The following is a 22,685-nucleotide window of genomic DNA, read 5'->3' on the forward strand; positions in this document are numbered from 1 at the left end:
GGCTCTTTCATTGTGGAATAACTCAAAACTATCTACAGAGGTTTCAACCAATATAGGTCCAGTTTGGGCTGCAACAGGTATAAATGTAGTGACTAATCATTATCCAATATGGATTTTTATAACTTCTTAAAGATTAAAGCAAACATTTAAAAACACAGTACATCACCTCCTTCATATTTTTTTCTCTTTTCAAAACGTTGACCAGAGATGGACATGTAGCTTTGAAAATATAAAATCTTCCGCAATGCTCTAGTGCGGTCTCATTCACCCATTCAACAACATTAGTCGACATACCTTCAAAAGTCAAACATTTCTCCGATTCCAGATGAGAAATGGCCATCTCCATTAAACTTCTGAGCAATAAATTAATCCCAACATTATCCCAGACACATTTTACACTGCACATTTTCTCTACTGGACACTGTCCAAAATGTTTAAATGATGTCTTATTGAATCTGACTTTTGCTGGTCTTGTAAGGATACAGCTGGCACTTTCGATCATATGTGTCTTACTTGTAAATACCTATCTATTGGACGAATGTTCATAACAGAGTTTCTAACATTTTAAAATATCTTTCTCCTTATCACGTTAGGCCCACATGCCTTGAGTCCACCTTAGGAGATATCTGATAACAATATGAATTTGCTAGGTCTTCTTTTGACGGTAGCAGTCAAAGTTATCTTGTTGGAATAGAAAACATTGAATGGTGTTTCATTTAACATGTGGTGGGCACGGGTTACCTACCTTAGGAGCATACAGAAAAGTTTATTATTCTCCCCAAGGACACCTCCCCCTTCACATTAGCTCTGGCACACACTAGACATCTTTATGTCTGCTTCATAACAAATGTCTTACTAATATTTTGCTTTTTCTTGTTTTGTAGGAAGTATCTAATTTAATTCTGTGTAATATAACCCTAGGGTACTCTCTTTCTTCTTGTCTTTCATTCTCTCTTTTCACTCCCTTTACAGAATCTACCTTTGAGACCCACCAACATTTTATTCATATTCCCATTTGCACTCAATTGGATCTAATCTGTAGTATTTCTCTATTTCATTCTTGTTTTTATTGCCATTTATATATATTTGGCTACTTTTGTCTAAAATTACAATATATTGTCGATCTTACGTGTTCATTTGGTACTTATAACACTAAGATACCTTTTACTCTTTTACTCTTTATATATACATGCACCTTTGCCATGAAAACCTAATTACTCCTCATATTATATCACTGATGAGATTGTGTATGGCATCTTTGATATTATCACTGCGACATTTGCAATAACACTTTTGATAAGAAAACTGTGCATGGCAAGGGCACGAGTTATAGTTACTTTAAGGCATTTAGAGTTATAAATACTTGAAAGAACTCTTAACTTTAACTGCTGAATTTGTATGAGTTTGTGTAAGTAAATTCAGAAAATAACGACTAGAATGTCCCTGCAACCTTAGTTTTTTTCAGTGAATATATATATATATATATATATATATATATATTTTTTTTTTTATATATTTATTTATGTAATGGATTGTAGTTTAGTGATGTCTTTTTTTCTTATGTGCGACATGTATATTGCATGGGTTTCATGTCAGCTATTCCATATGTTACTTTTCATTGCTTTTGTTACTTCTTCTGTTTTCTGAAAGTTAATTAAACATTCAGAACAATAAATTATCACAAGACTTGATTTGTCTCACAAGAGTTGATTTCTTTAAATATATCTATGTATCCAAACAATGCTGGATCCTCAAAGCACATAAATTACAGCCCCAAGAAGGTTACACAGTTTATAAAAGACTCAATTCAAATCATAAAATACTCTCAATCATTGAAAAACTGCAAAACAAATACCCTCTGAAACACTTATCAGAACAAGCATTTGAAGCTGCTTGTGAAATTTCACAACATTCTCAGACAGTTAGGTCTTAAGTTACCCATTCAACACTGAATTATCAAATCATACAGGGTACAAATACACATCAGCAGAGGCATATCCCAGTGCAAAATGCTTCAAGGAGAGAGGTTTTTGTTTTGCAGTACACCTTTTATTGACTAACTGAATCGGCCATTGTCCAAAAGTAATTTTGTATCCTCCAATCCACAAAGACCATGACACAGTATTCAGGCTCGAAATTGATTTAACGGATGTAATCTTATGAATTAATCAGTCTTCTGCATGTTTATGAAAGGCTATGCTTCGTTACACAATCATGTACCAAAGATGCGCTTTTTCAAACTTTTGCATGTGACATATAAGAGATCCTTTTTATGCACTGAAAGCATGGAGAACAGAGCATCAGAAGGAGTCCCATCATTAAGCGTGGATATATGCAGTGGAGATCGCTGGAAAAAGAGTACTCTTGTCATTTGAAAATGCATATGACATTACCTAGCATTTTCAGTGAACAGCTTTAAAGTGTCTTGGACTTAATAAATGTCTCCAAATCCTGGTCACAAGTTGTATGCCATGATTGGTATTTCATTTTGACACATTTTCTGTATAAAAAGGAAGTTACCTTTTCCTTGTCTTGATCCTCCGGCTTTTTTTTCTTTTTGCTTCCATCCTAAATATAACAGAATTGTATACAGACTTAAGTATTTGGCACAAAGTGCATGCAAACATGTTAAGAAAGTTCGCAAAGGTTTCACAAACCCATATAGCAGACATTGTATTTTGTATTGAAAACATGCACCCGATTTACTCAAACAAGATCAATTCCATCTCAAGGAGAGTTGTTTGCCTGCAAACAATCATCCCAAAAATTGTGCCTGCTTTCTTCAAGGGTCCTTCACGTCAGCTTTCCTTTCAAAATAATACCCTTCTGTACCCTTGTTAAACAAGTAGCAGTTACTGAAGACTGTTCTGAACAGCCTCTACGGAAGATCCTTGTTCATGTTATGAAGGCAATCAACAATTGTTGCCATATGCTTACTATTAGTTATAAGCCATGTATTTAAAGTTTGAACTCTGATGTAATCCTATTAAAGTTTTTTTTATAAGTTGATCGAAACTTTAAAACATTTTCCAATTTCATTATGATGGAGACTTTTACTGCTACACTGCTGCAAAATATACCTTTAGGGTCATCTTACAACATATTAAGTATCATCTTGCAAATACAAAACAAAAACATTCTAATAAAAAGCAAAACTGCTCGTGACATCATTGGCAGTCATGGATTGAGGTTTTAAAGTAGTATACAATCAAATGACCAATCTACAACGCCCACAATTTTTAGGTTATTGCACTGAAGTAAAATAGATGATGTTATGATAGACCAATACAACTAAAGTTTGCAATTCTTTCAAAGTATACACAAGGCCAGAAAGTGGCCACAAAACCCTTGAACTTTGAATTGAACACAAGGATTGACGATAACACCCTTTAGCACTCTTTTAGTTCAAAATAATAGGCCCTCAATCCTCAAACCCACTACACAAAGGAAAAGTCTAAATAGAAATTGTGACAGGTCTAGATTGTAATCATGACAGAATATGGATATGAGACAATAATCCAAAAGAAGCTGCATCTGAATTTAGGGTGGCATTTAAAGATCTGCATGAATGGTAATCATCAGGTTTAAGGTAAAATCTAAGAATAAATGCCTATCTGCTACTGCATTGCAACTTTAACTTAAAATTGGACAAGATTTAGGAAATAAACCATCACATTTCCCACATACCTTCTAGGTCAGTGCACAATCAGAGTCACTATTGACTCAACCCTATCTTTCAAGACTTCAATTGATCAATAAGGTAAATGTGACCTTCAAGTGTCCTGCACAAACTTAGGAAAAAAGCTAATAACCAGTAAAGGTGTTACCAAACATAGGCCATTGAGGCTTAGTAGCCAAAAATGTGAACTAGGATAAGAGGAATATGGTAATGTAACAGACTGGGCAAAATAAAGCAATGTATTCCGTCTGCTAGGGGCTCAACTGTTAGAAAGAGCATGGTTAATAAAAAAAAAAAGATTATTTAGGTTTGCTGTTTTTTATAGAAAGTGTGCTGTAGGCCTAATTACAATAAAATATGGGAAAACTGAGCAAGCAATGCAAATCCAATAAGACTGATATTTCAACACTGTGAAAAGATGTCATGCACACAATCACCTTTTGGTGATCTATACAATTTGAAAGGGAATCATACCTATAGGCACACCATGTCCACCCAGACCAAGAAAGTTCCCTACAGACATCAAACTACACACAGGCTTCCATGCATGCAGTGGAACGAAATTAAAGGCACCTATTAATAACACATCTGCACAAGGTTACAACCAAACATGCACTCAGGCAAAGGAGCCGGTGGACAAATACCTTACCACCTACAGCATCCATGGACACATGCACACCAACCTACCTACAGACACTGATTTAAACAGACTTACAGGCACACAAGCACACAGACAAATCTAATACAGGAACCCATGTACATACAGTAATTTTAAGCACACAGACATAAGTGCCCAAGCATATAAGGGAAAAGGCATACAGGCATCCATATATACATTTCAACATGCATAAAGGAGTATAGCAAGGAACCCAGTCACTCGTAGACATGTATGAAATCATGGAAGGATAGCAAAACGGAATAAGAGAAAGAGGGATAGAGAAAGATGAACCAATTGACAGATGCCAACCAGAATGATGAATATATTATTAATGATAAGGGCTTCATGTTCACTTAATCTTTGGCTCCTCTGAGATGGAGATAATATTTGAGGTGGAAGAAAGAAGTAGAGTGTCATTGTTCAATAAGTCTTTGGATTCTCCTTTTAGAATACTACAATCTCCACACCTAGCCAATCCTTACCCTCTTTGGATTCATCTCCTGAGGTAACAATAGTCCAAGGTCTCTACAGTATGTTCATACATTTGGAGTACTGCAATGCAGTACATGCATTTCTGTAGTTGCCCGACTGATCCATGCGCACGAGCATCGTGCATCTTGTCCTGTAATTTCCTTTAACTAATCGCTGTCAGCTGTACTATATAAATTGGTCCAATTGTCTCCATGCCCTGGTCCTGACCTGGTCCCCTCTATCTATTCCTATAATTAAAGATCTCAGACTCACTCACTTCCAGTGGACACAGACAAGTGAACTCCCCCTTAATCAGGTTAAAATCCCAATTTAACCAATAGTTACCCATTTAAATGTATTGCCTGTTTCCACTCTGCATTGTATGCTAGACAAGTGCTGGTTGGCAGTCATGCACAGACTAGAGGTGGTGAACATGGGAAACAGCCTTTACTACGCAATGGGAACCATGCCGTTCCTTAACAACGCAGTCTCAACAGCGGATGCGTCTTTACCACGCATGCCTGAACCACATAGGTCTTTACGACGACTAGTTTTAGGGTATGCGTTATTGGACTCCAACACCTTCTCTCTACTGTAGCGCAGTCTGTAGTTGGAAGAGTAAATTATACTATTCCAAAGTCCAGCGCCCCCTAAAGCAAGTCATTGTAAATATCTGCGTGGTTCAAACCGCGTTGTAAAAGCATGGGTTAAAAAGGCCTCGTGATTCGGTCATACAACCGGTGAACATCATCATCTCCTTTGACCTAGATCTCCGTATCCTAACCGAAACCTTGCTCAGCGATTCCTCTCAAAACCTAATAGGCCTTCTGATACCACCTCACTAGTCTATCGTCAGCTGTGACAAACATGGTAGCAGCATCACTATTACTCACAATAGTTTAAGTGCAAGATGATGCAAACTGACCAGTATTGCTCTTTCCAGTGCATGATCCTTGACACTTCCATTAATTTACTAAAATTAGACTAAAGGCTCTTTACCAAAACCCCGGTGATCACGTTCTGATGTACAATGAACTACATGTGTTTCTTACCTAAATCTACCTATCTTACACTGTACATTGTCCGAACTGCATCCTTTTGAATCTGACCTGTTTCGATATTTTACTTTCAATACATATGTAATACTATTTATATACTGATCTGGGGAGTCTCCCTGGCCATCCCCGCGGCTAATATTGCGAAGATGCATAATGATGCGCCCTTATGTCCACCTCCAATTATTTCTGTCAAATTCCGTGTTTGTATGATTGCTACCACGATTCTGTATAACACACCTCCAATTTCAATTTTAATTTTACAGTTTTTATGTTACGACACCTTGATATGTATCTTCAGGTAAACTGTACATACACTGTACCTGCAGTGTGAATTGCATCATATTTTGTTTGAGCAACCTTGTAATTGTACTTCTCTGACTTAATGGTCAGGACATATTTCTTTCCAATATTCTTATACTTACACCACTACCCTATGCAATGTACATGTGCCTTATGGGTTTGATATACCATGTTCAACATATACTAGTATGGTTTTCTCTTTGATTTGTTATTATCCACCAGCTATCACTTCTTATTTAACTTTTCATAGCCAGAGTAAGTGACTCTGTTGTTCTTCTATACCTTTTCTTCCCTTACCCTTACTTTGCTACTGTGCTTGACTTTAGGGTTCTTTCCCCCCCATCGCCCCTGCTAATCACTTCACACGGTACCGACATTCTCCCAACATTGCCGCCATTGATCTCCCTACAACTCTCAGGGTTTCCGCATTACCCCCTGGTCCCCCCCTTTTATGACGCTCACTCTCTTCTGCTTTTAACGCAGGCCGACTCATTTGTTTACCGGCGACTTATTTGGACAGACAGACTCGTTAACAATAGACTCAATCCACACATTCGGTAAGGTGCATCTCGGCCTTCACTACCTTTTGCTTTTTTTAAATTTTGGCACCTTGTTTACTGTGTCGTGTCTTTACTGTATCTCAGATACTGTTATGTCATGACCGTGTTTTCGGGCACGGTTTCACTTGGCTCAATATGGCTGCCCCCCGCTAGTTCTTTTCTTTTGCTTTTGGTTGCGCTGGCATTGACTGGGTTTCTTCCCCCCTCACCTAGCTTAACCCCGGCCTTCCATAACTTTGATCGCCTGGTTGGTACGAACTTCCATACCTAGATGCCGAGACCAGATAGGGAGTTCTTCATCACTTTATCACGACTCACTGCTCCAATCCACCTGGATAAGTTCACACTTACGCACGCACCTCTGCCCATATGTACGCCAGCACCATTAAGGTTTTTTCAATTACCTACGCCTGCACTTTTCTTTCTGACCCCTGGCCACTCTTCTATTTTATAATCTATCCAGGCTTAATAAGTTATATGACCAACCACTGCCTGTGTATTCTTGCGCCACGTATATGCGTAAGCACTTTCTCTCTACTTTGCTTTTCACCACCATACTTAATGCCCTGCCATGCACACTTACCTTACCACGTTCAGTTCACTTTGTTGTCCTGCTTTCCACTCATATGTGAACATTACCTGTTTATGATAAAATCTTCATACTTACCTTTACTTCCCTCCCTTAGGACTTACCAAGGTCCACGTTTCCCCTTTGTAGGAAAGTCCTCCTTTTTGCCCTGGTCACCCCCACACGTTCTGGACAGGTACTGGTGGTTACTGACTCTTGGCTGTGCCCTGGGTACTGCTTACCAGTCCCAGGGGCAGTGCTCTGTGTAAAATGGATATGCACATTAGGCTAATTAAAAGTTAACCTACCTATAAGTCCCTAGTATATGGTAGGGCATGTAGGTTTAGGGACCACAGCATAGGTAGTGCACCCATAGGTGCACTGCTGAGGTGCCCAGTGTCATTTTAAAGGCAGGCCTGCCTTGCTGGCTGCTTTTAAATTAAAGTTATATGCAAATTCGACTTTGGAATTAAAAGTAGTTCCAGAGTCTTAAACTACCTTATTTTTACTTATAAGTCACCCCTAAGGTGTGCCCTATGTGCCCCTAGGGCTGGGTGCCATGTAACTATAAGCAGGGACCTTATAAAAATAGTCTTATAAGCTCTGGTGAGGTAAAAACAGCCAAATTCGTTTTCTCATTGTAGTAAATGGCCTTCATAGGCTAGAATGGGGAGACTTTATTTTAATTTGTAAAGCCTCCTTAAATTATGGATACCAAGTGTTTGGTATCAAATTAATTGTTGTAATAAATCCTGCAACTTGCAGTTGTTGGATTTAATATAACTTGTTCAGGTAAAGAGTTTTAAACTTTACCTGAAAAGTTGTAAATTTCAGCCCTGCATTGTTTTTGCTGCTGTGCTCTGATTGGCCAGCCTCTAGCAGCCTGGCCAGGCTGCATTGATGAGGTGTGAAGTGGCCTGGCTTCACACAAAGGAATGTGCCTGTAGAAGGGAATCTCCCCTCAGCAGATGGTGAGGCAGGAAGGGGGAGGGCTGCCAAACTGGTCTTCAAAGGCAGAGAAGGACATATGGAGCAACCAGCAACACCCCCACATCCTGCAACCCCAAACAACTAGGTGCCCCCTTGATTAGATTAGGAGAGGGCAGGAGAGGGGTGTGTTTATGATTTTTAGCCACACCAGTGGGTGGGCTCAGCCAGATGTAACCTCCAAAAATCAGATTCAGCCATGATGGATTTTTGGAGAATGTTGCCTCCTGGGATTCATTTTTGCCTCACTTCCCAGGAAGTGGTCATCACAGGGGGAAGAACCCTGCACCTGATTGGAGAACCAGGACCCCCCCCCCCCGCTTTTCACCCAGGAGCAAGGATAAAACTGGCAGACCTGCACCCACACCTCAGATCCCCATCAGATTCCAACAAGGAAGAACCAAAGGAGAAGAAGGACTGCCCTGCTAGACCCCTGGCCTGCACCTGGAACCTGCACTCAGAAGGACTGCACCAGCTGCACACTTGGGCTTCACCACAAGAAGGACTTTGCCTGGCTTCAACTGGTTCAAGGAGGGACTCCCTGTTTGCTACAGGTGAAAAATTGCTAACCAGAGTCCCCTGCACCAACTCCTGAAGAAATCAACCAGCTGGCCACTGCCCAGTGGCCAAAAAGGAGTTTGCGCCAGGTGCATTCTGGGAGTTGTAGTCCGCACCCCCAAAGGACCATCTCAGAGCTTCTGGACCCTTGAGGTGAGCTGTGGACCTTAAAAGAACCTTAAAAGGACATCTGGGAGAAGCTCCAGAAGTTTGGAGAATTTTTTTAAAAAAAAAGCTCCATAGAGGGACCAACCCGCCGCAGCAACTCTAGCCGGCTTGCCTCAACTGCGACCCGGCCTGATTTGCTGGTTCATCCCGGTAAAGAAAATCTCCAAAAAAGAGACTAAGGGGTTCATTCTGAGCCCGGCGGGCGGAGGGAGCTGCCCGCCTGGAGGGAGCCGCCAACTGACCGCACCGCGGTCAGAAGACCGCGGCGGCCATTCAGACATTTCCTCTGGGCCGGCGGGCGCTCTCCAAAAGAACGCCCGCCGGCCCAGAGGAAATGCCCCTGCAACGAGGACGCCGGCTCAGAATTGAGCCGGCGTAGTTGCAGGGGTGCGACGGGTGCAGTTTGCACCCGTCGCGTATTTCAGTGTCTGCATTGCAGACACTGAAATACACAGTGGGGCCCTCTTACGGGGGCCCCGCGGCACCCCCTACCGCCATCCTGTTCCTGGCGGGAGACCCGCCAGGAACAGGATGGCGGTAGGGGGTGTCAGAATCCCCATGGCGGCGGAGCGCGCTCCGCCGCCATGGAGGATTCCCCCGAGCAGCGGGAAGTCGGCGGGAGACCGCCGACTTTCCGCTTCTGACCGCGGCTGAACCGCCGCGGTCAGAATGCTCGTGGGAGCACCGCCAGCCTGTTGGCGGTGCTCCCGTGGTCGGTGGCCCTGGCGGCCACCGGCCGCCAGGGTCAGAATGACCCCCTAAGTCCAAAGGTAAAAAGTTGACTGGGACCTCCCAGCCAGCGTATCCGGACGAGGGCTCCAGGGACGTCGGATCAAGATCCAAGTTTACCCCGGTCGAAGGATTTTCACCTCGAAAAAACGACTAAGTCTGAAGGTAAAAATCTTCACCAAGGATTCCCGCATCGCGTATCCGGAGAAGGGCTCCAGGAGGTCGGATTGGACTGGCAGGTTCGTCCCGCTGAAGAAAATCTTCGAAAAAGAGACTAAGGGGGTGATTCTGACCTCGGCGGTAAAATGCCCTTACCGCCGGTCAGAAGACCGCCATAACACCGCCGCAGCCGCGGTCAACCGCCACGGTCATTCTGACCCATAACGGCCAAACCTCCAAAAATCCGTCCTCCACTGCAGCCCGCCACATCGGCGGGCAGCGATAAACTGGAGATGACCAAACCTCCACCGTCACGCCAACAGAAATACGCCCATGCCATTACGACCCACGAATCCACACGGCGGTCATTCAAACGCGGTATTCCATTAGCGCTACACACCGCCGCGGTCAGAATACACACACAGCACCAAAACACAGCCACATTGGACAATTTGAAAAACACACTCCTGATACACATACACACACCACTCCCACACAATCAACCAACTATAAAACACACACCCACATCACCCACAAACCCCTGCGACCCCAAATACTGAGAGAAGGAGAGAGAGACACAGCAGATAATCCAAAGCAAGACACACTGAGGCACACTACACCATCACACACACCACATAGTAGCACAAAGCACCACTCACCAACACACTCCTCATCACATACACCACCCCACACCTCACCCACACCACCCCATGGCACCCCAAAGGCATCCACGCTTTTCGGACCAAGAACTCCGGGTCATGGTGGAGGAAATCCTAAGAGTGGAACCCCAGCTCTTCGGCTCGCAGGTGCAGCACACCAGTATAGCCAGGAAGGCGGAGCTATGGCAGCGGATCGTGGACAGGGTCAACGCGGTGGGACAGCATCCCAGGAATAGGGACGACATCCGCAAAAGATGGAACGACCTACGGGGGAAGGTCCGGTCGATGGTCTCGAGGCACAACATCGCAGTCCAGAAGACTGGCGGCGGACCCCCACCCACCCCTCCCGAATTTACATCGTGGGAACAAGACGTCTTGACCATCCTGCATCCTCAGGGCCTCGCAGGAGTAGCCGGAGGAATGGACTCTGGTAAGTCCCATCTCAACTACTATATCCCCCACACCCCACCAGCATGCCAACCCACACCCCCACCCTCACCCCCAGCCCCCCAGCACACATCCTTCCTGACAATGTCTCACCAGCACAACCCACCCATCCCAACCCCAACTCCTGCATGCCAACACAAACCATGGGCACCCATCACCTAAGCATGACCACTGCACTAACCCCTCCCCCCCACTAAATACCCTCACAACACCTCCCTCCAGGGAATGCCTGCACTGGGGGACAAGGGCACCCACAACACGCATGCTATTGCACACACAGAAACAATAACCAAACTCTCTTACCCCATGCAGGACCCGAACGACAACACACCAGCCAGGAGGGTCCAGAAGTGTCCATCCCACCACCGGAACAGGCCCACACTGAGGATAGCAGCTCTGTCGACAGTGAACCTGATGACCAGCCCGGACCATCGGGGACCTCAGGGCAGTCGGTTCCCCTCACCCAGACACAGGCCACACCAGACCCGACCCCCTCTGCCGACACCAGCACAGCTCCCACCCAGCGGGCCCATGCCTCTGTCTCTAGGACAGCTCAATCAGCGGTGTGTCTGCCACTACAGGGCACCCAGGCTAACCCGACACCCCAACAACAACAGGGACCTGGGGGCAGTGGGAGCGGGCACACCAGCCAGGGGACAGAGGCCGGGGGAAACCGGGCAGCTCGGAGGGCTGCTGTGCGACAGGGGGGGGAGGAGAGGCCCAGGGAACCCACTCTCCAAGAGGCCCTCACCACCCTCATGGGGGCCTACCACCACTCCCAAGAAACGATGGCGACGGTACTGGCCAGGTTCACTGAGATCCAGGCACAGCAGGAGGAACGCTACATGGGCTTCAGGGAGCTGAGAATCATCGGGACCGCAATGGGGACCATCGTCCTGGCCCTCCACAGGATAGAGGACGCGTTGCGGGACCATGGTGCACCACACAGGGCCCCTGTCACTAGGCCGGACCAGGAACAGCCTACCACCTTCGCCGGCGCTAGTGGACAGGAGGTCCCAACACCTCGACAGCCCCCCAGAACCCCACCTCCTGCTGAAGAACAACCACCCCGTAAGAGGAGCCTGAGACCAAAGAAAAAGACAGAGTAGGATGTCAAGACCCCCGCCAGCAGGACATACCCCCTCAAGTCTTCCCACTGTCCCACATTGCCACCCTGTCCAACCATGAACTGCCTATGCTCCATCCTTCCACAGGCAAAAGAACAATGCACCTGTGAGACTGAGAACTGGACTCTGCCATGGATATTCCTCCACCCCCACCCATCACCCTTAGAATCACATGTACCGGTATCTAGCACTGTAAATAAATCACATTTTGCACACAAACCTGTTTTGAGTCATGCTGTATTATTAACAAAGGGATAACATATTACTGTTCAATTTCTGTTCTGTCAATTAGTCATGACAACATACCAATGTCAATACGCTGTATTTCATGGGCGAACCAAGCAGAAGTCAGGTACTGAGTCAGACAGCACTGAGAAGGGAAGGGAAAGGCATAAATTAATAAAAAAACATCTGTGGGGAACTACAGAAAGTATAGATGCAGGAGGCTAGAAGCAATTGTGAAATGGCGTGGGTGATTCTTACCTGGGTGTTACTGGAAATACTGTTGTATCACTCTGTCCCTATTGTCTGTGTCGTCCTCAGAGTCTTCCTCCTCTTCACTCTCCACAGGCTCCACGGCTTCTACAACACCACCATCTGCACCATCCTCCTGCAGGAAAGGCACCTGGCGTCGCAAAGCCAGGTTGTGAAGCATACAGCACACCACGATGATATGGCACACCTTCTTTGGTGAGTACATTAGGGATCCACCAGTCATATGCAGGCACCTAAACCTGGCCTTCAGGAGGCCAAAGGTTCGCTCAATCACCCTCCTTGTACGCCCATGGGCCTCATTGTAGCGTTCCTCTGCCCTTGTCCGGGGATTCCTTACTGGGGTCAGTAGCCACGGCAGGTTGGGGTAACCAGAGTCACCTATTAGCCACACACGTTGTCTCTGTAGCTGCTCCATCACATAGGGGATGCTGCTATTTCGCATCACATACGCGTCATGCACTGACCCTGGGAACTTGGCATTTACATGGGAGATGTACTGGTCAGCCAAACAGACCACCTGGACATTCATCGAATGATAATTCTTTCTGTTTCGGTACACCTGCTCATCGTCTTTTGGGGGTACCAAAGCCACATGGGTCCCATCAATGGCACCAATGATGTTGGGGATATGTCCAAGGGCATAGAAATCACCCTTCACTGTGGGCAAGTCACCCTCCTCGGGGAAAATGATGTAGCTCCGCATGAGTTTCATCAGGGCAGACAACACTGCTCAAAATCTTTGAAAACATAGGCTGAGACATTCCAGATGACATGGCCACTGTGGTCTGGAATGACCCACTGGCCAAAAAATGGAGGACTGACAAAACCTGCACCAGAGGGGGAATCCCTGTGGGTTGGCGGATGGGGGACATCAGGGCTGGCTCCAGCTGGGCACACAGTTCATGGATAGTGGCACGGTCAAGTCGGTATCGAAGGATTATATGGCGTTCTTCCATTGTCGACAGGTCCACCAGCGGTCGGTACACGCGAGGATTCCTCCTTCTCATCCCAAGTCCCAGCGGACGTTGCCTAGGAAGGACAACATGGAGCACAGAGTCAGCCAAACCACAGGTACGTACAGACATCTTGCACAGTTAAAGAATGGCAATGGGTTGAAAGGCGTGTATGTGTGGCAATGCAAGGCCTAGGCCTGTGTGTCGCAGTCAAAATTAAGCCATGTGGGCCCTTGAAATGGCGGCTGCCTGACCTGTGAAGTGGGACAATGGGATGTGAGGTCACTGCGCTGGCGGGCCACACCGTGGCGGTAGGCGGTCGAAGACCGCGGCGCAAAGCCGCATTGGTTAACATTGAAGCCAATGGGTTTCATGAGCCAATAACGAAGTGCGCCGGCGGTCGCGGTACGCACCGCCGCGGACGTGCCCGCCATTTTCTATCTGCTTAATCACTCGAGACCTGATCATCCACAGGAGAGGACCTATACTGCAAGTGCTGCTGTGACCTCGGTCTGGAAGATACAATGGCTGCTGTGACTGGGGAAAGGGCCCCTGCCTTCACGTCTGAAGAATTGGACAAGCTCGTGGATGGGGTCCTCCCGAAGTATGCGCTACTCTACGGTCCTCCAGACCAACAAGTGAGTACCCCGTGTGCTAATGGAATGGGCTATGCCTGTGTGGATTGGGGTGGATGTAAGTTGGTGGGGTGGGGTGGGGGCGAATGAGGAGTGCAACGCCCGACAGATGAGAGCATGTGCCATATGGCAAAGTGGGTGGGGGGGGGGCAATTACATCTAACATGCAGGCCATTGATGATTTCCTCCTTTCCACCCTGTACATGTCTAATAGGTCAGCGCCCATCAGAAGATCGATATTTGGCGTGCCATCGCCAAGGAAGTCCGGACCTTGGGGGTCCACAACAGACGGGGCACCCACTGCCGCAAGAGGTGGGAGGACATCCGCCGCGGGACAAGGATGACCGCAGAAAGACTGCTGGGGATGGCCTCCCAACCTAGGAGGGGTGCCAGTCGCACCATGACCCCCCTGATGTCCCGGATCCTGGCGGTGGCCTACCCTGAATTGGATGGGCGCTTTAAGACATCACAGCAGACACCAGGGGGTGAGTATCAGCACATTCTCCGATCTTTCTGCGCAGTGGAGGCGTCTGGGTGGGGGAGGAGGGTTGTTGGTGACATTAGGCCAGGGCGCTTTCTGTAGTGTAGTCCTCTCCCTTAGGCATGGCCCTGTGCCCCCGGCCCCCACCTCTGTAGGGTGACAAGTACAGCCATTGAAGGTCCAGCATCTCCCATGTGCGCGTTTGACGTCTCTTGGCCTGTTGTCTTAGTCAGTAGTACTGAGTAGTGTACCCCGAATGCGCGGCTTAGTGCATTAGGCACCTGTGTCTGTCCTCTCCGCCAACGGTGTTGACATTGCATGCACTCAACCTGGTCTTCTTTTTTCTCCCCCCACCCTTTCTCTTCATCTTCTTGTGCATGTGTGCATTAGCATCATCAGGCGGAGGAGATATGGCATCGGAGCACGAGGGAGCTGCAGGACACAAGGCCCCGGTGGGCCCAGGAACAGACACCGAGGGCACCAGTGATCCGGAGGGCGAGGGGAGCACCACGACGGGGACCGCTGGTGAGAGCAGCGAAAGCGACACGTCCTCGGATGGGAGCTCCCTAGGGGTGGCGGCAACATCCGTGCCACCCAGCGCACCAGCCCCGCCCTCCCAGCAGCCCCTCAGTCTTCGCTCCGTGCCGCTTCGCCCAGGAAGGCGCGCGACTCCTTCGCCCCAGGCACCTCAGCCCCTGCCCCTGTTGCCCCTGCTGCCCTCAGTGCGGAGCTCATTGACCTGGTAAGGACGCTCATTGTTGGGCAGACGACCCTTCTGAATGCCATCCAGGGTGTGCAAAGGGAGGTGCAACAGAGCAATGCGTACCTGGAGGGCATTCATTCGGGTCAGGCTGCCCATCAACGAGCATTCACTGCTCTGGCCTCAGCACTGACGGCAGCCATTGTCCCTGTTTCCAGCCTCCCTCTTCTGACTGCCTCCAGCCTGTCTCTGTCTCCTGTTCCTCAGCCTATCCCATCCACACCATCAGACCAGCCTGCACACACCTCAACACCCAAGAGCAGCTCATCCAAACACAAGCACCACAGATCCCGCAAACACTCACCCGAGCAACACCCAGATGCAGACATGCCAACAGCCACTGCCACCCCTGTGTCCCCCTCCTCCTCGTCTCCCTCCTCCCTCCCTGTGACGTCTACACTCACACCTGCATGCACCCCAACATCAGCCAGTGCTTCCATCACCACCTCACCCTCCAGTACAGTCCACACTCGTGCAGTCACCACCCCCACTGCCATGTACACGTCCCCTGTGTCCTCTCCCACTGTGTCTGTCACCCCCTCTTCCAAGACACACAAACGCAGGCAGCCACCCACCCAACAGCCATCCACCTCACGACAGCCTACAGCACCAGCACCTTCACCCAATGACAGCACACCTGACTCTCCTACAACCACCTCCTCTACCTCCACTTCCATCTCCACTACTCCTACCCTTTACCTTGGCCCTAAAAAACTTTTCCTGGCTAACCTCAACCTCTTTCCCCCCGATGACCCCCCCCATCCATCTTCAAAGAGTCCCAAGAGCACCGCAGCCACCACCAGCCCAGCTTCGGGTGTCACTGTTGTGCCTGGGTTCTGGAGCCCACCCTTTGCCAGCAGTGACACATCGAGCTGCAGCAAGGACACGTCCAGCCCCCCCCCCGGCAAGAGGACCCGCAAAACCAAGGACCGCCGTGCGAGGACTGACAGGGCTGCCCCCAAGGAGCAATGTGCGGCCACTTCACCACCCACACCATCTGGGGGAGGCAAGGGCCCGAGAGCCCCATCAAAGGAGCGGAAGGGCAGCAGGAGCGCGGAGAAGGTGGACCCCACATGCCACATCCCAGCTGGGAAGGAGGACACTAAGGAGGCCAGGAGTCCGTCTCCGAAGGGTCCAGATACGTCACGGTCCGAGGGCGACTGAACAGGGAGTCCAGGCCAGGTCTGGCTCCCTTGACCTGCTGGATGGGCACCGCTGAACAGGGCCCGCGGTGCAGAAGAGCACCGCTGAACAGGGCCCCGCCGTGGAGATAGGCACCGCTGAACAGGGCCCGCGGTGCAGAAGAGCACCGCTGAACAGGGCCAGCGGTGCAGAAGAGCACCGCTGAACAGGGCCCCGCCGTGGAGATAGGCACCGCTGAACAGGGCCCGCGGTGCAGAAGAGCACCGCTGAACAGGGCCCCGCCGTCTCAAGCACCGCTCCGCTGGGCCCTTCCTCTCAAGCACCGCTCCGCTGGGCCCTTCCTGTCAAGCACCGCTCCGCTGGGCCCCGCCGTCTCAAGCACCGCTCCGCTGGGCCCTTCCTCTCAAGCACCGCTCCGCTGGGCCCTTCCTGTCAAGCACCGCTCCGCTGGGCCCCGCCGTCTCAAGCACCGCTGAACAGGGCCCCGACGTCTCAAGCACCGCTCCGCTGGGCCCCGCCGTCTCAAGCACCGCTCCGCTGGGCCCCGCCGTCTCAAGCACCGCTCCGCTGGGCCCTTCCTCTCAAGCACCGCTCCGCTGGGCCCTTCCTGTCAAGCACCGCTCCGCTGGGCCCCGCCGTCTCAAGCACCGCTGAACAGGGCCCCGCCGTCTCAAGCACCGCTCCGCTGGGCCCCGCCGTCTCAAGCACCGCTCCGCTGGGCCCCGCCGTCTCAAGCACCGCTCCGCTGGGCCCTTCCTGTCAAGCACCGCTCCGCTGGGCCCCGCCGTCTCAAGCACCGCTGAACAGGGCCCCGCCGTCTCAAGCACCGCTCCGCTGAGCCCCGCCGTCTCAAGCACCGCTCCGCTGGGCCCTTCCTCTCAAGCACCGCTCCGCTGGGCCCTTCCTCTCAAGCACCGCTCCGCTGGGCCCTTCCTTTCAAGCACCGCTCCGCTGGGTCCCGCCGTCTCAAGCACCGCTGAACAGGGCCCCGCCGTCTCAAGCACCGCTCCGCTGGGCCCCGCCGTCTCAAGCACCGCTCCGCTGGGCCCCGCCGTCTCAAGCACCGCTCCGCTGGGCCCTTCCTCTCAAGCACCGCTCCGCTGGGCCCTTCCTGTCAAGCACCGCTCCGCTGGGCCCCGCCGTCTCAAGCACCGCTGAACAGGGCCCCGCCGTCTCAAGCACCGCTCCGCTGGGCCCTTCCTCTCAAGCACCGCTCCGCTGGGCCCTTCCTGTCAAGCACCGCTCCGCTGGGCCCCGCCGTCTCAAGCACCGCTGAACAGGGCCCCGCCGTCTCAAGCACCGCTCCGCTGGGCCCCGCCGTCTCAAGCACCGCTCCGCTGGGCCCCTCCGTCTCAAGCACCGCTCCGCTGGGCCCTTCCTCTCAAGCACCGCTCCGCTGGGCCCTTCCTTTCAAGCACCGCTCCGCTGGGCCCCGCCGTCTCAAGCATCGCTGAACAGGGCCCCGCCGTCTCAAGCACCGCTCCGCTGGGCCCTTCCTCTCAAGCACCGCTCCGCTGGGCCCTTCCTGTCAAGCACCGCTCCGCTGGGCCCCGCCGTCTCAAGCACCGCTCCGCTGGGCCCTTCCTCTCAAGCACCGCTCCGCTGGGCCCTTCCTGTCAAGCACCGCTCCGCTGGGCCCCGCCGTCTCAAGCACCGCTGAACAGGGCCCCGCCGTCTCAAGCACCGCTCCGCTGGGCCCCACCGTCTCAAGCACCGCTCCGCTGGGCCCCGCCGTCTCAAGCACCGCTCCGCTGGGCCCTTCCTCTCAAGCACCGCTCCGCTGGGCCCTTCCTCTCAAGCACCGCTCCGCTGGGCCCTTCCTGTCAAGCACCGCTCCGCTGGGCCCCGCCGTCTCAAGCACCGCTGAACAGGGCCCCGCCGTCTCAAGCACCGCTCCGCTGGGCCCTTCCTCTCAAGCACCGCTCCGCTGGGCCCTTCCTGTCAAGCACCGCTCCGCTGGGCCCCGCCGTCTCAAGCACCGCTGAACAGGGCCCCGCCGTCTCAAGCACCGCTCCGCTGGGCCCTTCCTCTCAAGCACCGCTCCGCTGGGCCCTTCCTGTCAAGCACCGCTCCGCTGGGCCCCGCCGTCTCAAGCACCGCTGAACAGGGCCCCGCCGTCTCAAGCACCGCTCCGCTGGGCCCTTCCTCTCAAGCACCGCTCCGCTGGGCCCTTCCTGTCAAGCACCGCTCCGCTGGGCCCTCCCTCTCAAGCACCGCTCCGCTGGGCCCCGCCGTCTCAAGCACCGCTCCGCTGGGCCCCGCCGCCTCAAGCACCGTTGATGGTTCATTGTGCCCACCATGCCTCCTCCTTGACCAGTGGAGACTGTCATCCACATGATGGACTGTGGCTTTGCACTCCCCAGGATTGAACAGTGGGCAGCCCACCCACTGTAGAGACATTGAGAGACTGTGGCTTTGCACTCCCCAGGATTGAACAGTGGACAGCCCACCCACTGTAGAGACATTGAGAGACTGTGGCTTTGCACTCCCCAGGTTGGTCCAGTGGGCAGCCCACCCACTGTAGAGACATTGAGAGACTGTGGCTTTGCACTCCCCAGGATTGAACAGTGGGCAGCCCACCCACTGTAGAGACATTGAGAGACTGTGGCTTTGCACTCCCCAGGTTGGTCCAGTGGGCAGCCCACCCACTGTAGAGACATTGAGAGACTGTGGCTTTGCACTCCCCAGGATTGAACAGTGGGCAGCCCACCCACTGTAGAGACATTGAGAGACTGTGGCTTTGCACTCCCCAGGATTGAACGGTGGGCATGGTGGCTCCTCGTGGATCTGGCGTCGTGGACTCATGTGGCTGTGGTGCCCCCCCCCTTCCCTTCCCCCTGAGGTGCCTGTAGTTTTTACATCTGATGCCCCTGCAGTGTTCTCTCCAAAGGACTCAGGTCTCCTGTGTGGGCTTTGCCCTTGTTTCTCAAGACTTTGGCCCACGGACATGCTGAATTGGTAGGATGTGCAGGACTTGGTACTTCAGTCATACACTGATGTGTATGTCATTTGTTTTGTTGTGGATATCTTTCATGGTTGTACGCTAATTTTCTGGAGCTTTTTGGTACATAAATATTTATTCCAAATATGATTATGTCCTAGCATTTTTCAGGGGTGTTTGGATGGTGTCACTGTGACTTGGTGCTCTGCATTGGTGAGTACATGATTGGGGGGGGGGGGTCGCATATGTGTGTGCCCGTAACCTTTCGTCCTCCCCCTCCCGTGTGTCGTAGGTGCAGTACTCACCGTTGTCGTCTGCGCCGGACTTCGTACTCGTGGTAGATGAGAAGGTAGACAAGAGCAGGTATGATGTTCAATTCGGGTTCCATGCTGTCCTCCGTCCTCGTGGAGTGCGTAGAGGTGAGCGTTTTCCCGTTCGTAGTCTGTTTCCGCCGTGTTTTTATCGGCGGTGCTCCCGCCCCGGAAAAGGTGGCGGATTGGTGAGTTATGATAGTGTGGGCGGTACATTGTCTGCCGCCTGCCTGTTGGCGGTGACCGCCGCGCTGTTTGTCTGTACCGCCGCGGCGGTCGGAGTGTTAAGTTGGCGGGCTGTGTTGGCGGTTCCCGCCAGGGTCAGAATTCCATTTTTTGGACCGCCAGCCTGTTGGCGGGTTGGCCGCCGCTTTAACACCGACCGCCAGGGTTAGAATCACCCCCTAAGTGTGAAGGTAAAAACTTTTAACCGAGGCCTCCCGCGTCCTGTAGCCGAGCAGGGCTCCATCGCGGTCGGCCTTAACTTTGACTTTGCCCCGGTCGAGGTGCAACCAGATGCTCCGATTGGCGCTTTTTGTTTCTAGGTGCTAAAAAACAATAATTCTTTAAAAATTCATATCTCCGGTTCCCCTTATCCGATTTTATTCATTTTTGTGTCATTTTAAAGATAAAAATATAATCTATTTTTATAAATTGGTTTCTGGATTTTTTAACTGTTTCCGGTGTTTTATTTAATTACTGTTTTGTGATATTTGAATGCTTTACACTCTGTCTCCTAAGTTAAGCCTTGACGCTCGTTGCCAAGCTACCAAGGGTTGAGCTGGGTTTAATTAACTGAGACCTAACTGGACCTAAGTGGAGGTTAGTGGCCTATTGCTAAGTGTAGGTACCTACCTGCCCTTAACAATAACCCATTTTCCAACACCCTTTTATTGGGGTTTACACACAACCTTCTCCCTGTGTTTACTACCAGGGTCTTTTTATCACTACACCTCCGGTTTCACAGAAGACTTGAGTGTACACCTGACTACTGTACATTACAGGTATATTTCTTTGTCTACCTCTCTCTTTCTCATTTTCTCCCATTCCCTTGCCCGCCCTGTTACTTATCCCACTCTGTTTTACTGTTTTTCTCTCTCTTCTTACCTTTCTAGTATTCCCCAGGTACGACTCATATGTCATCCTGGGAGTTACTACTTCATTCGCAACCTCTATAGGTAGGCGTTTTTATCATCTCCATACACTTACACGCACTGGAGTACTCAATCACTTTTTTATCTTATGCAAATACAGATATTTATACGCATGTTTTGGATTGGTCGCTTGTACTTTTCACTTCCGGGTGAGTCCAGGGTGGTGTGCTTCACATGCACCCTGCACTATTTTCTTACCAACAATGCCCTGCAAATCTCCAACTCCGCATGAAATCACACATTTCCCCCACATTTTTGTGATGGAACCTTCCGGAATTTGCAGGAATCCACAAAATTCCGCCCACCAAGCATTGTCGCATCTATACCGATAGAAATTCTGCCCCACTTGTCAGCCTAAATATATATATTTTTTCAAATTGCTCTTTTGGACCCGCTTTGGTTCCCTCTCAATTTTGACATGTGTTTGGCTCTTCCCTGTCACAGTCACTTGGCCCACCTACACAAGTGAGGTATCATTTTTATCGGGAGACTGAGGGGGAACGTTGGATGGTACAAAATTTGTGTCGGTGCGGTGATCCCACACAGAAATGTGGGAAAAATTAGATTTTTTTAAAGCTAAATTTGAGGTTTGCTGAGGATTCTGGGTAAGAAAACACTGGGGGATTCACGCAAGTCACGCCTCACTTGACACCCTTGGGTATCTAGTTCTCAGAAATGTCTGGATTTAGTAGGTTTTCATAGATGGCTGCTGAGCCCAGAACCAAAAACGCAGGTGCCCCCCCGCCCCCTCGCAAAAACAGGTAGTTTTGTATTTGATCATTTTCATGTGTCCATGTAGTGTTTTGGGGCATTTCCATGGCGGGCACTAGGCCTACCCACACAAGTGAGTGTTATGCTTCACTAATGACAGAGCTGAAGCACTCATGCACCGAAAAACCTTTCTGGAATGCTCTTCTTAGTCTAAAGAAGACATTTATTGATTCAGTTCGCAAGGTTCATAAAGAAGATTAGCATGCTGAAAGCACACGTTTAAAAATGGCCACAGCAATAAAATGAAAACATGTACAAATGATTCTCCAAACAATATACACAGCAAATATATGTGTCACGTTGTAGATGCTCCTCAGACTCGGTGTGATGCAAAATAAAGGTCCACCTCCTGACCCCACCAAGTCACCGACAAAAACCACGGTGCATTGGAGTAATCAGGTGAGGGAAGGTAGGGGAAGGAACAGCAGGGACGGGATAGCTGTAAAGAAAAATACACAGTGTTAAATATCACATTGCCTGTCTATTCTCGTAATGTCTCACTAACACACCAATGACCGTGCCTGCCCATAACTCATGAGGGCAGAACTAGTCCCATGCCTGTCTAGGCTCCATCTGAATCATAGATGGAGGCCACAAGCCAACAACGGATACCAATAATCACTTAAGGGTTTCACAACACCCACTCATATGCAAGATAGTCATGTAATAACGATGAAACAAAAAACAAAGAGAAAAAATAAGGATGGCCAAAAAACCCTATCTCGTACTACTGTCTATGACTCAGTTAAACTACTAAGCCTCATGTTATTGTCACGTAACTTGTAGAAGAAACCAGGTCCCACTCCACTATATCCTGAAAAAGAACAACTTGTCCCGACTGTTTAATTCCTGCAAAAATAACATTAATCCTGAGACGCCGCCAATTGTATCTATGTTCTGGCTCCAAAGACCG

At 50.0% G+C, this 22,685-nt stretch overlaps 1 protein-coding gene across 1 annotated transcript in view; it reads right to left on the minus strand.

Annotated features, from left to right (window-relative positions):
* Positions 1-22,685, minus strand: part of LOC138262460 (protein FAM133-like) — a 101,239-nt gene that overhangs the window by 36,345 nt on the left and 42,209 nt on the right. Inside the window, exon 4 of the mRNA XM_069212355.1 lies at positions 2,521-2,568. Coding sequence (XP_069068456.1) covers positions 2,521-2,568 — 48 coding nt within the window. The remainder of the gene's footprint in view (positions 1-2,520; positions 2,569-22,685) is intronic.

The sequence above is a fragment of the Pleurodeles waltl genome, chromosome 10 (genome assembly GCF_031143425.1).
Source record: "Pleurodeles waltl isolate 20211129_DDA chromosome 10, aPleWal1.hap1.20221129, whole genome shotgun sequence".
NCBI classification, from domain to species: Eukaryota; Metazoa; Chordata; class Amphibia; order Caudata; family Salamandridae; genus Pleurodeles; species Pleurodeles waltl.